This window comes from Coregonus lavaretus (assembly GCF_964263955.1).
Source record: "Coregonus lavaretus genome assembly, contig: HAP1_SCAFFOLD_1580, whole genome shotgun sequence".
In the NCBI taxonomy this organism is placed as follows: Eukaryota; Metazoa; Chordata; class Actinopteri; order Salmoniformes; family Salmonidae; genus Coregonus; species Coregonus lavaretus.
Genome location: NW_028156426.1, coordinates 77501 through 91742, shown reverse-complemented (window position 1 = coordinate 91742; position 14242 = coordinate 77501). Strand labels below are relative to the sequence as shown.

The following is a 14242-nucleotide window of genomic DNA, read 5'->3' as shown; positions in this document are numbered from 1 at the left end:
TGTAGACCTACACAAGGCTGGAATGGGCTACAAGACCATCGCCAAGCAGCTTGGTGAGAAGGTGACAACAGTTGGTGCGATTATTCGCAAATGGAAGAAACACAAAAGAACTGTCAATCTCCCTCGGCCTGGGGCTCCATGCAAGATCTCACCTCGTGGAGTTGCAATGATCATGAGAACGGTGAGGAATCAGCCCAGAACTACGCGGGAGGATCTTGTCAATGATCTCAAGGCAGCTGGGACCATAGTCACCAAGAAAACAATTGGTAACACACTACGCCGTGAAGGACTGAAATCCTGCAGCGCCCGCAAGTCCCCCTGCTCAAGAAAGCACATATACAGGCCTGTCTGAAGTTTGCCAATGAACATCTGAATGATTCAGAGGAGAACTGGGTGAAAGTGTTGTGGTCAGATGAGACCAAAATGGAGCTCTTTGGCATCAACTCAACTCGCCGTGTTTGGAGGAGGAGGAATGCAGCCTATGACCCCAAGAACACCATCCCCACTGTCAAACATGGAGGTGGAAACATTATGCTTTGGGGGTGTTTTTCTGCTAAGGGGACAGGACAACTTCACCGCATCAAAGGGACGATGGACGGGGCCATGTACCGTCAAATCTTGGGTGAGAACCTCCTTCCCTCAGCCAGGGCATTGAAAATGGGTCGTGGATGGGTATTCCAGCATGACAATGACCCAAAACACACGGCCAAGGCAACAAAAGAGTGGCTCAAGAAGAGGCACATTAAGGTCCTGGAGTGGCCTAGCCAGTCTCCAGACCTTAATCTCATAGAAAATCTGTGGAGGGAGCTGAAGGTTTGAGTTGCCAAACGTCATCCTCGAAACCTTAATGACTTGGAGAAGATCTGCAAAGAGGAGTGGAACAAAATTCCTCCTGAGATGTGTGCAAACCTGGTGGCCATCTACAAGAAACTACTGACCTCTGTGATTGCCAACAAGGGTTTTGCCACCAAGTACTAAGTCATGTTTTGCAGAGGGGTCAAATACTTATTTCCCTCATTAAAATGCAAATCAATTTATAACATTTTTGACATGCGTTTTTCTGAATTTTTTTGTTGTTATTCTGTCTCTCACTGTTCAAATAAACCTACCATTAAAATTATAGACTGATCATGTTTTTGTCAGTGGGCAAACGTACAAAATCAGCAGGGGATCAAATACTTTTTCCCCTCACTGTAATCTATCTCAGTTTATGGAGTCATTTAGTGACTGGTTAGAAATGACACAGGACAGGGTTGGTGTGTGTGTGTCCTCACCCAGTGTAGCCAGAGTGTGTGTCCTCACCCAGTGTAGCCAGAGAGTGTGTCCTTACCCAGTGTAGCCAGAGAGTGTGTCCTTACCCAGTGTAGCCAGAGAGTGTGTCCTTACCCAGTGTAGCCAGAGAGTGTGTCCTCACCCAGTGTAGCCAGAGAGTGTGTCCTCACCCAGTGTAGCCAGAGTGTGTGTGTCCTCACCCAGTGTAGCCAGAGAGTGTGTCCTTACCCAGTGTAGCCAGAGTGTGTGTGTCCTCACCCAGTGTAGCCAGAGAGTCTGTCCTTACCCAGTGTAGCCAGAGAGTGTGTCCTTACCCAGTGTAGCCAGAGAGTGTGTCCTCACCCAGTGTAGCCAGAGTGTGTGTGTCCTCACCCAGTGTAGCCAGAGTGTGTGTCCTCACCCAGTGTAGCCAGAGAGTGTGTCCTCACCCAGTGTAGCCAGAGAGTCTGTCCTTACCCAGTGTAGCCAGAGAGTGTGTCCTTACCCAGTGTAGCCAGAGTGTGTGTCCTTACCCAGTGTAGCCAGAGTGTGTGTCCTTACCCAGTGTAGCCAGAGAGTCTGTCCTTACCCAGTGTAGCCAGAGTGTGTGTGTCCTCACCCAGTGTAGCCAGAGAGTCTGTCCTTACCCAGTGTAGCCAGAGAGTGTGTCCTCACCCAGTGTAGCCAGAGAGTGTGTCCTCACCCAGTGTAGCCAGAGTGTGTGTGTCCTCACCCAGTGTAGCCAGAGAGTGTGTCCTTACCCAGTGTAGCCAGAGTGTGTGTCCTCACCCAGTGTAGCCAGAGAGTGTGTCCTCACCCAGTGTAGCCAGAGAGTGTGTCTTTCCCCAGTGTAGCCAGAGAGTCTGTCCTCACCCAGTGTAGCCAGAGTGTGTGTGTCCTCACCCAGTGTAGCCAGAGAGTGTGTCCTTACCCAGTGTAGCCAGAGTGTGTGTCTTTCCCCAGTGTAGCCAGAGAGTCTGTCCTCACCCAGTGTAGCCAGAGAGTGTGTCCTCACCCAGTGTAGCCAGAGTGTGTGTCCTTCCCCAGTGTAGCCAGAGTGTGTGTGTCCTTCCCCAGTGTAGCCAGAGTGTGTGTCCTTACCCAGTGTAGCCAGAGAGTGTGTCCTTACCCAGTGTAGCCAGAGAGTGTGTCCTCACCCAGTGTAGCCAGAGAGTGTGTCTTTCCCCAGTGTAGCCAGAGAGTGTGTCTTTCCCCAGTGTAGCCAGAGAGTGTGTCCTCACCCAGTGTAGCCAGAGAGTGTGTCTTTCCCCAGTGTAGCCAGAGAGTGTGTCTTTCCCCAGTGTAGCCAGAGAGTGTGTCCTCACCCAGTGTAGCCAGAGAGTGTGTCTTTCCCCAGTGTAGCCAGAGAGTGTGTCCTCACCCAGTGTAGCCAGAGTGTGTGTGTCGTGTAGCCAGAGAGTGTGTCCTCACCCAGTGTAGCCAGAGAGTCTGTCCTCACCCAGTGTAGCCAGAGAGTCTGTCCTCACCCAGTGTAGCCAGCACTCCGCAGGCTGCCCAGACACACAGACATGGTCCTACGGCTCCCGTTTCCAGCAGCACTGCCTTAGGGGAGATGAAGATGCCGGAGCCGATCATGGTTCCTACGATCAGACAGATCCCACTAAAAAGGCCCACCTGCAGAGAGAGAGACAGGAAGTGGTTATGACCACTTCCTGAGAGGGTGATACAGGTGGGAGGTAGAACCAGTGGGAAGGGTGGCCCCAGCGATTAAACCCCAGAGAGGGTGATACAGGTGGGAGGTAGAACCAGTGGGAAGGGTGGCCCCAGTGTCTGTTGGGGAGTTTTGTATATGTGACTGTGTCATCACTCAACCATGCCTCTTACTGTGTACATTTTGTCTTGACATGTAATACCCCTGCCTGCCTGTCTGTCTGTCTGTCTGTCTGTCTGTCTGTCTGTCTGTCTGCCTGCCTGCCTGCCTGCCTGCCTGCCTGCCTGCCTGCCTGCCTGCCTGTCTGTCTGTCTGTCTGTCTGCCTGCCTGCCTGCCTGCCTGCCTGCCTGCCTGCCTGCCTGCCTGTCTGTCTGTCTGTCTGTCTGTCTGTCTGTCTGTCTGTCTGTCTGCCTGCCTGCCTGCCTGCCTGCCTGCCTGCCTGCCTGCCTGCCTGTCTGCCTGTCTGCCTGCCTGCCTGCCTGCCTGCCTGCCTGCCTGCCTGCCTGCCTGCCTGCCTGCCTGTCTGTCTGTCTGTCTGTCTGTCTGTCTGTCTGTCTGTCTGTCTGCCTGCCTGCTGCCTGCCTGCCTGCCTGTCTGTCTGCCTGCCTGCCTGCCTGCCTGTCTGCCTGCCTGCCTGTCTGTCTGTCTGTCTGTCTGCCTGCCTGCGTTCAGTTTATGGACTCTTGTCTATTAATCTCCATTATTGTATTTTGTGTTATTGTTCAATATATATACACTACCAGTCAAACGTTTTACAACACCTACTCATTCAAGGGTTTGTCTTTATTTTTGCTATTTTCTACATTGTAGAATAATAGTGAAGACATCACAACTATGAAATAACACATATGGAATCATGTTGTAACCAAAAAAGTGTTATATTTTATATGTGAGATTCTTCAAATAGCCACACTTTGCCTTGATGACAGTTTTGCACACTCTTGGCATTCTCTCAACCAGCTTCACCTGGAATGCTTTTCCAACAGTCTTTGAAGGAGTTCCCACATATGCTGAGCACTTGTTGGCTGCTTTTCCTTCACTCTGCGTTCCGACTCATCCCAAACCATCTCAATTTGGTTGAGGTCGGGGGATTGTGGAGGCCAGGTCATCTGATGCAGCACTCCATCACTCTCCTTCTTGGTAAAATAGCCCTTACACAGCCCAAACCAGATGGGATGGCGTATCGCTGCAGAATGCTGTGGTAGCCATTCTGGTTAAGTGTGCCTTGAATTCTAAATAAATCACAGACAGTGTCACCAGCAAAGCACCCCCACACCATAACACCCCCTCCTCCATGCTTTACGGTGGGAAATACACATGCGGAGATCATCCATTCACCCACACCGCGTCTCACAAAGACACGGCGGTTGGAACCAGAAATCTCAAATTTGAACTCCAGACCAAAGGACAAATGTCCACCGGTCTAATGTCCATTGCTCGTGTTTCTTGGCCCAAGCAAGTCTCTTCTTATTATTGGTGTCATTTAGTAGTGGTTTCTTTGCAGCAATTCGACCATGAAGGCCTGATTCACACAGTCTCCTCTGAACAGTTGTAACTCTAATGAACTTATCCTCTGCAGCAGAGGTAACTCTGGGTCTTCCATTCTTGTGGCGGTCCTCATGAGAGACAGTTTCATCATAGTGCTCGATGGTTTTTGATTGGTTTTTGATTGGTTATTTGAGCTGTTCTTGCCATAATATGGACTTGGTCTTTTACCAAATAGGGCTATCTTCTGTATACCCCCTCTACCTTGTCACAACACAACTGATTGGCTCAAACGCATAAATTCCACAAATTAACTTTTAAGAAGGCACACCTGTTAATTGAAATGTATTCCAATGAAGCTGGTTGAGAGAATGCCAAGAGTGTGCAAAGCTGTCATCAAGGCAAAGGGTGGCTACTTTGAAGAATCTCAAATATAAATATATTTTGATTTGTTTAACACTTTTTTGGTTACTACATGATTCCATATGTGTTATTTCATAGTTTTGATGTCTTCACTATTATTCTACAATGTAAAAAATAGTTAAAATAAAGAAAAACCCTTGAATGAGTAGGTGTTCTAAAACTTTTGACCGGTAGTGTACTTATATATTTTTTATCTTATAAAACATGGCCTGTCCTCACTCAATCAATGACTGACTGGCCCATGATGGTGTTTATAAACACAGTGTAGTGTGAGTTAGTGAGCAGTGGACGTTAACCCAATGAGTCCCACTGTCACGCCGGCGTGATTTAGTAATTCTAACCCCTTTTTAAACACTTTTTAAACACGGTGTGTTTCTTCTGCATCCGTAGATACCAACCATTAGTCTGTGTGGTTAACGGGGAAGGAGCTCGAGCGGTTTGTTTGAGGTTTGTGAGACAAACGCAGATCCCGAAAGGGCCCCTGTACCGGGACTCCTTTTTTTAACAAACACTTCATTGTGAGGCTAAATATGAGGGCTGGACATGCACATAAATGAATGCCAGATACATGAAAAGCCAATTTTTTTTTTGCTAGGGTGTCGAGACTGATAGGATTAATTCAGGGTTAAATTGTAAATTTCTGTAAAAAAAAAAAGGGGGGAAAATGTGACAATGAATCTACATTTCACTGCAACGTTCCTCAATAGAACTACAGAATGAAGCAGTAGTTCTATTGAGAGGTGCAGACTCTGGTTTCCTGAGAGTCTCACGGTGTTAACAGATTCCTAACATTCCTCAGTCAGTCAGCTACTGTTCTCAGAGTCACTCAGTAACCCTGTTTCCCTATAACAGGACTACAGTTACAGCTACCATACAGAGTCACTCAGTAACCCTGTTTCCCTATAACAGGACTATACATTTACAGCTACCATACAGAGGCCTTGTACACAGGCTAGGATGATTGATGTTCGTCACTTGAGTACTTACATTTACATTACATTTACGTAATTTAGCAGACGCTCTTATCCACAGCGACTTACAGTTAGTGAGTGCATACCTTATTTATTTAACATTTTTCGTACTGGCCCCCCCCCGTGGGAATCGAACCCACAACCCTGGCATTGCAAACGCCATGCTCTACCAACTGAGCTACATCCCTGCCGGCCATTCCCTCCCCTACCCTGGACGAAGCTGGGCCAATTGTGCGCCGCCCCATGGGTCTCCCGGTCGCGGCCGGCTACGACAGAGCCTGGATTCGAACCAGGATCTCTTAGACCACTGCGCCACTCGTACTTATAGCAAGCGAGAACATGAACATGAATGGAATAAGACTGCAATGTCATACTTTGGCAGTAATCATGAATAATACTACTAGCTAAATGTATCCCAATTGTCTGTTTGATCTTTGGACTGATGTTGTATCCACTTCCTTACACTGGTCAACACAGCTAGTAATCAGTGGTATTTATACTTTAGTTTGAAAAACCTAAAGACATGAATGTGATATTGACCAAAAACAGGACATCGTGCTCTCTTGACCTGATTTGTGTCAGCTTTGCTAGACGTTGCTGGAGCAGGACGTGAGGTAGAAACCATGGTGTTGCTTCTTCAAATATAAAAATACTACGTATTTACAGCAACACCACTACACAGACGGCGTGTACATTTTAAAGACGTGGGCATTTGTCTACTGTTTTAGATGTCAATAAAGCTTGGTGTGCAAACTCTGTGGAAATCTGAAAAAACCTATTGTTTGTTCTGTCTTGAAACAACTTAACTTTATTTTATTCTCTGTCATCTCTTGAAACAACTTTTAGATTTTGTTTATCATTCAGTGATATTAAAATGAGTGTGTGACAGTGGCCCAGTTAATCTAGTCTGGTTTAGTATTATCTGATTTGGTAAAGGTCCCAGATTGCTGTTCTGAGAGGAATAATGGTGACAGAGAGAGCCGGTGAGACAGAGGCTGCGTCTCAAATGGTACCCTATTTTCTATACAGGGAATAGGGTGCCATTTGGGACGTAGTGGGAACAGTGAGTTCAGTGAGTGTGGAACAGACTAAAGCAGGGTTAATACGGGGTGATGGAGGTTGGTACCACCTGACACTGTAGTAAAACCTCTCTGCTCTGTCTGCTCTGGGCTGGCTGGCTGGCTGGCTGGGGGGGCTGGCTGGCTGGCTGGGGGGCTGGGTGGCTGGCTGGGTGGCTGGCTGGGGGGGCTGGGTGGCTGGCTGGCTGGCTGGGGGGCTGGCTGGGGGGCTGGGTGGCTGGGGGGCTGGGTGGGGGGCTGGCTGTCTGGGGGGCTGGGTGGCTGGGGGGCTGGGTGGCTGGGGGCTGGGTGGCTGGGGGGCTGGCTGGCTGGGGGGCTGGGTGGCTGGGAAGCTGGCTGGCTGGGGGGCTGGCTGGGGGGGCTGGCTGGCTGGGGGGCTGGCTGGCTGGGGGATCACATGAATGATCATGAGAGCCACTGGAGATCCTATGCTGTGAAAATGTACTCAGGCTCTCTCTCAGACACACACACACACATTAGGGTGACCACATATTTTTTTTAAACTGCATTTCTATACAATTTAAAACCCCTAAAATGCTATTTGTGGTCCTCTGTAGCTCAGCTGGTAGAGCACGGCGCTTGTAACGCCAAGGTAGTGGGTTCGATCCCCGGGACCACCCATACACAAAAAAAATGTATGCACGCATGACTGTAAGTCGCTTTGGTGTCACGATCGTCGGGAAGAGAGGAGGACCAAGGCGCAGCGTTGAAGGTAAACATACTCTTTATTAGTGAACAACCGAACAAAACAACAAAACGATAACGTGACGTCCACGGTCTAAACACAAACCACACTGGAACAAGATCCCACAACCACTGTGGGAAAACAGCTTGTCTAAATATGGTTCCCAATCAGAGACAACCAGCAACAGCTGACACTTGTTGCCTCTGATTGGGAACCAATCTGGCCAACATAGAACTACAACTACTAGACAAACAAATGAAACTCACACCCTGGCTCAACATACAAGTGTCCCCAGAGCCAGGGCGTGACAGTACCCCCCCCTAAAGGCGCGGACTCCGACCGCGCCAACTAAATACCACAGGGGAGGGACCGGGTGGGCACTCCGCCTTGGCGGCGGATCCGGCTCCGGGCCTGATCCCCACTCCCTCTCCAACCCCCCAAAGTACCCCTGGTCCGGTCTGGCCCCGCTGACCGGAGCTGGACTGCACACTGGTGGAGCGGATTGCTCTAGCTCCGGCGTGAAGCAGCTGACCGGTGCCGGACCAGGCACCGGTGGAACAGGCACGGGCCGTGCCGGACTGACGACGCGCACCATAGGCTTGGTGCGGGGAGCAGGAGCGGGCCGGACCGGGCTGGCGATGCACACCACTGGCTTGGTGTGGGGAACAGGCACGGGCCGTGCCGGACTGACGACGCACACCACTGGCTTGGTGTGGGGAGCAGGAGCGGGCCGGACCGGGCTGGCGACGCGCACCATTGGCTTGGTGCGGGGAGCAGGAACGGGCCGGACCGGGCTGGCGATGCGCACCATTGGCTAAGTGCGGGGAGCAGGAGCGGGCCGGGCCGGACCGGGCTGGCGACGCGCACCATTGGCCTGGTGCGGGGAGCAGGAACAGGCCGGGCCGGGCTGGCGACGCGCACCATAGGCTTGGTGCGGGGAGCAGGAGCGGGCCGGACCGGGCTGGCGACGCGCACCATTGGCTTGGTGCGGGGAGCAGGAACAGGCCGGGCCGAGCTGGCGATGTGCACCATTGGCTTGGTGCGGGGAGCAGGAACAGGACGGGCCGGACTGGCGACGCGCACCATTGACTTGGTGCGGGGAGCAGGAACAGACCGGACCATACTGGGGACACACACCACTGGCCCTACGCAGGGATCTGGAACGGGCCGGACCGGACTGGTAACACACCCCAGTACCTCTCGCCGTGCCTCTACACCTTCCTTCCCTTCTTTGACCAGTGGCCCCCGTAACCTGGCGGCCTCCTCTGCCAACCCGCTGGGCCGCTCTATCGCGGTCTCCTGCTGCCCCGTCGTCCACGGCGTTAGCCCCCCCCTAAAAAATGTCTGGGCTTCTCTCCTACCCGTGGACCAGGTCTCCATACTTTTTGCCAGCCTTTCGCCCTTCTGCTTCCATGTCAAGCCCTTCTCTTGCTCACCCGGCTTGACCCAGTCGAGGAGGCGCTGGATATCCGCCAGAGATTTCCCTGGCGATGGCTCCTGGACCCGCTGCTTGGTCCAGTTCTGGTGGGATCTTCTGTCACGATCGTCGGGAAGAGAGGAGGACCAAGGCACAGCGTTGAAGGTAAACATACTCTTTATTAGTGAACAACCGAACAAAACAACAAAACGATAACGTGACGTCCACGGTCTAAACACAAACCACACTGGAACAAGATCCCACAACCACTGTGGGAAAACAGCTTGTCTAAATATGGTTCCCAATCAGAGACAACCAGCAACAGCTGACACTTGTTGCCTCTGATTGGGAACCACTCTGGCCAACATAGAACTACAACTACTAGACAAACAAATGAAACTCACACCCTGGCTCAACATACAAGTGTCCCCAGAGCCAGGGCGTGACATTTGGATAAAAGCGTCTGCTAAATGGCATATTATATTATTATTATTATATTTGGAGAACAGCAAAACCAGCCAAAATGCCACCAGCCATTATCACCTTGGCTGCTGTAGGTTCATTCACCTCAGTCCATCTACAAACACACAGCCTATTAGCTATAGTGCCTTCGGAAAGTATTCAGACCCCTTGACTTTTTCCACATTTTGTTACGTTACAGCCTTATTCTAAAATGGATTAAATAAAACAATTTCCTCATCAATCTGTGGTATCCACTTCCTTTCACTGGTCAACACAGCTAGTAATCAGTGGTATTTATACTTTAGTTTGAAAAACCTAAAGACATGAATGTGATATTGACCAAAACAGGACATCGTGCTCTCTTGACCCTGATTTGGGTCAGCTTTTCTAGACGTTGCTGGAGCAGGACGTGAAGTAGAAACCATGGTGTTGCTTCTTCAAATATAAAAATACTACGTATTTACAGCAACACCACTACACAGACGGCGTGTACATTTTAAAGACGTGGGCTTTTGTCTACCGTGTTAGATGTCAATGAAGCTTGGTGTGCAAACCACTGTGGAACTCTGAAAAAACCTATTGTTTGTTCTGTCTTGAAACAACTTCACTTTATTTTGTTCTCTGTCATCTCTTGAAACAACTTTATTTTGTTCTCTGTCATCTTTTTAAATAACTTTTAGATTTCGTTTGTCATTCAGTGATATTAAAACTAGTGTGTGACAGTGGCCCAGTTAATCTAGTCTGGGTTATTATTATCTGATTTGGTAAAGGTCCCAGATACAGTGGTTGTATTTTAATGTGGGCCTGTAGGGAAGATAGGTCCTGTGGAGATGTTCATATTGAAACATACAGTGGTTGTATTTTAATGTAGACCTATAGGGAAGATAGGTCCTGTGGAGATGTTCATATTGAAACATACAGTGGTTGTATTTTAATGTAGACCTATAGGGAAGATAGGTCCTGTGGAGATGTTCATATTGAAACATACAGTGGTTGTATTTTAATGTAGACCTGTAGGGAAGATAGGTCCTGTGGAGATGTTCATATTGAAACATACAGTGGTTGTATTTTAATGTAGACCTGTAGGGAAGATAGGTCCTGTGGAGATGTTCATATTGAAACATACAGTGGTTGTATTTTAATGTGGGCCTGTAGGGAAGATAGGTCCTGTGGAGATGTTCATATTGAAACATACAGTGGTTGTATTTTAATGTAAGCCTATAGGGAAGATAGGTCATGTGGAGATGTTCATATTGAAACATACAGTGGTTGTATTTTAATGTAGACCTGTAGGGAAGATAGTTCATGTGGAGATGTTCACATTGAAACATACAGTGGTTGTATTTTAATGTAGACCTGTAGGGAAGATAGGTCCTGTGGAGATGTTCATATTGAAACATACAGTGGTTGTATTTTAATGTAGACCTATAGGGAAGATAGGTAATGTGGAGATGTTCACATTGAAACATACAGTGGTTGTATTTTAATGTAGACCAATAGGGAAGATAGGTCATGTAGAGATGTTCACATTGAAACATACAGTGGTTGTATTTTAATGTAGACCTGTAGGGAAGATAGGTCATGTGGAGATGTTCACATTGAAACATACAGTGGTTGTATTTTAATGTAGACCTGTAGGGAAGATAGGTCATGTGGAGATGTTCATATTGAAACATACAGTGGGTGTATTTTAATGTAGACCTATAGGGAAGATAGGTCCTGTGGAGATGTTCATATTGAAACATACAGTGGTTGTATTTTAATGTAAGCCTATAGGGAAGATAGGTCATGTGGAGATGTTCATATTGAAACAAACAGTGGTTGTATTTTAATGTAAGCCTATAGGGAAGATAGGTCATGTGGAGATTTTCATATTGAAACATACAGTGGTTGTATTTTAATGTAGGCCTATAGGGAAGATAGGTCATGTGGAGATGTTCATATTGAAACGTATCTTTATTTTTATTTTGTTCCTAACTTGTTTGATGAGATTAGTACAGATTCTCCCAGGGGACCCCGCATGTGGCCTGGCCCCAAGTTTGGGAACCACTGCACTAACCTCTCGCTCTGTCTCCTCTGCTTCCTCCTGCATGCATTGCAGCCTGCCTCAGCCTCACCACTGAGCACCACATCCCTGTCTGTCTCTGTGGCCTACTGTCTGTCTCTGTAGTCTACTGTCTGTCTCTGTAGCCTACTGTCTGTCTCTGTAGTCTACTGTCTGTCTCTGTAGCCTACTGTCTGTCTCCGTAGCCTACTGTCTGTCTCTGTAGCCTACTGTCTGTCTGTCTCTGTAGTCTACTGTCTGTCTCTGTGGCCTACTGTCTGTCTCTGTAGTCTACTGTCTGTCTCTGTAGCCTACTGTCTGTCTCTGTAGCCTACTGTCTGTCTCTGTAGCCTACTGTCTGTCTCTGTAGCCTACTGTCTGTCTCTGTAGCCTACTGTCTGTCTCTGTAGCCTAATGTCTGTCTCAATAGTCTACTGTCTGTCTCTGTAGCCTACTGTCTGTCTCTGTAGCCTACTGTCTGTCTCTGTAGCCTACTGTCTGTCTCTGTAGCCTACTGTCTGTCTCTGTAGTCTACTGTCTGTCTCTGTAGTCTACTCTCTGTAGCCTACTGTCTGTCTCTGTAGCCTACTGTCTGTCTCTGTAGCCTACTGTCTGTCTCTGTAGCCTACTGTCTGTCTCTGTAGCCTACTGTCTGTCTCTGTAGCCTACTGTCTGTCTCTGTAGCCTACTGTCTGTCTGTCTCTGTAGCCTACTGTCTGTCTCTGTAGCCTACTGTCTGTCTCTGTAGCCTACTGTCTGTCTCTGTAGCCTACTGTCTGTCTCAGTAGCCTACTCTCTGTAGTCTACTGTCTGTCTCTGTAGCCTACTGTCTGTCTCTGTAGCCTACTGTCTGTCTCTGTAGCCTACTGTCTGTCTCAGTAGCCTACTCTCTGTAGTCTACTGTCTGTCTCTGTAGCCTACTGTCTGTCTCTGTAGCCTACTGTCTGTCTCTGTAGCCTACTGTCTGTCTCTGTAGCCTACTGTCTGTCTCTGTAGCCTACTGTCTGTCTCTGTAGCCTACTGTCTGTCTCTGTAGCCTACTGTCTGTCTCTGTAGCCTACTGTCTGTCTCTGTAGCCTACTGTCTGTCTCTCTCTGTAGCCTACTGTCTGTCTCTGTAGCCTACTGTCTGTCTCTGTAGCCTACTGTCTGTCTCTGTAGCCTACTGTCTGTCTCAGTAGCCTACTCTCTGTAGCCTACTGTCTGTCTCTGTAGCCTACTGTCTGTCTCTGTGGCCTACTGTCTGTCTCTGTAGTCTACTGTCTGTCTCTGTAGCCTACTGTCTGTCTCTGTAGCCTACTGTCTGTCTCTGTAGCCTACTGTCTGTCTCAGTAGCCTACTCTCTGTAGCCTACTGTCTGTCTCTGTAGCCTACTGTCTGTCTCTGTGGCCTACTGTCTGTCTCTGTAGCCTACTGTCTGTCTCTGTAGCCTACTGTCTGTCTCTGTAGCCTACTGTCTGTCTCTGTAGCCTACTGTCTGTCTCTGTACTGTCTGTCTCTGTAGCCTACTGTCTGTCTCTGTAGCCTACTGTCTGTCTCTGTAGCCTACTCTCTGTCTCTGTAGCCTACTGTCTGTCTCTGTAGTCTACTGTCTGTCTCTGTAGTCTACTGTCTGTCTCTGTAGCCTACTGTCTGTCTCTGTAGCCTACTGTCTGTCTCTGTAGCCTACTCTCTGTCTCTGTAGCCTACTGTCTGTCTCTGTAGCCTACTGTCTGTCTCTGTAGCCTACTGTCTGTCTCTGTAGCCTACTGTCTGTCTCTGTAGCCTACTGTCCGTCTCTGTAGCCTACTGTCTGTCTCTGTAGCCTACTGTCTGTCTCTGTAGTCTACTGTCTGTCTCTGTAGTCTACTGTCTGTCTCTGTAGTCTACTGTCTGTCTCTGTAGCCTACTGTCTGTCTCTGTAGCCTACTGTCTGTCTCTGTAGCCTACTGTCTGTCTCTGTAGCCTACTCTCTGTCTCTGTAGCCTACTGTCTGTCTCTGTAGCCTACTGTCTGTCTCTGTAGCCTACTGTCTGTCTCTGTAGCCTACTGTCTGTCTCTGTAGCCTACTGTCCGTCTCTGTAGCCTACTGTCTGTCTCTGTAGCCTACTGTCTGTCTCTGTAGTCTACTGTCTGTCTCTGTAGTCTACTGTCTGTCTCTGTAGTCTACTGTCTGTCTCTGTAGCCTACTGTCTGTCTCTGTAGCCTACTGTCTGTCTCTGTAGCCTACTGTCTGTCTCTGTAGCCTACTGTCTGTCTCTGTAGCCTACTGTCTGTCTCTGTAGTCTACTGTCTGTCTCTGTAGCCTACTGTCTGTCTCTGTACTGTCTGTCTCTGTAGTCTACTGTCTGTCTCTGTAGCCTACTGTCTGTCTCTGTAGCCTACTGTCTGTCTCTGTACTGTCTGTCTCTGTAGTCTACTGTCTGTCTCTGTACTGTCTGTCTCTGTAGCCTACTGTCTGTCTCTGTACTGTCTGTCTCTGTAGTCTACTGTCTGTCTCTGTAGCCTACTGTCTGTCTCTGTAGCCTACTGTCTGTCTCTGTACTGTCTGTCTCTGTAGTCTACTGTCTGTCTCTGTAGCCTACTGTCTGTCTCTGTAGCCTACTGTCTGTCTCTGTAGCCTACTGTCTGTCTCTGTAGCCTACTGTCTGTCTCTGTAGTCTACTGTCTGTCTCTGTAGCCTACTGTCTGTCTCTGTAGCCTACTGTCTGTCTCTGTAGCCTACTGTCTGTCTCTGTAGCCTACTGTCTGTCTCTGTAGCCTACTGTCTGTCT

At 48.8% G+C, this 14242-nt stretch overlaps 1 protein-coding gene across 4 annotated transcripts in view; it reads right to left on the bottom strand.

Annotated features, from left to right (window-relative positions):
• The window catches only part of LOC311126351 (b(0,+)-type amino acid transporter 1-like), a gene marked incomplete at its 3' end in the record, with an annotated part of 58673 nt that overhangs the window by 10013 nt on the left and 34418 nt on the right, over nucleotides 1-14242 (bottom strand). For all 4 annotated transcript variants that reach the window (XM_084200356.1, XM_084200354.1, XM_084200357.1 and 1 more), the window contains one exon: nucleotides 2739-2886. In XM_084200356.1, the coding sequence (XP_084056482.1) occupies nucleotides 2739-2886 (148 nt within the window). The remainder of the gene's footprint in view (nucleotides 1-2738; nucleotides 2887-14242) is intronic.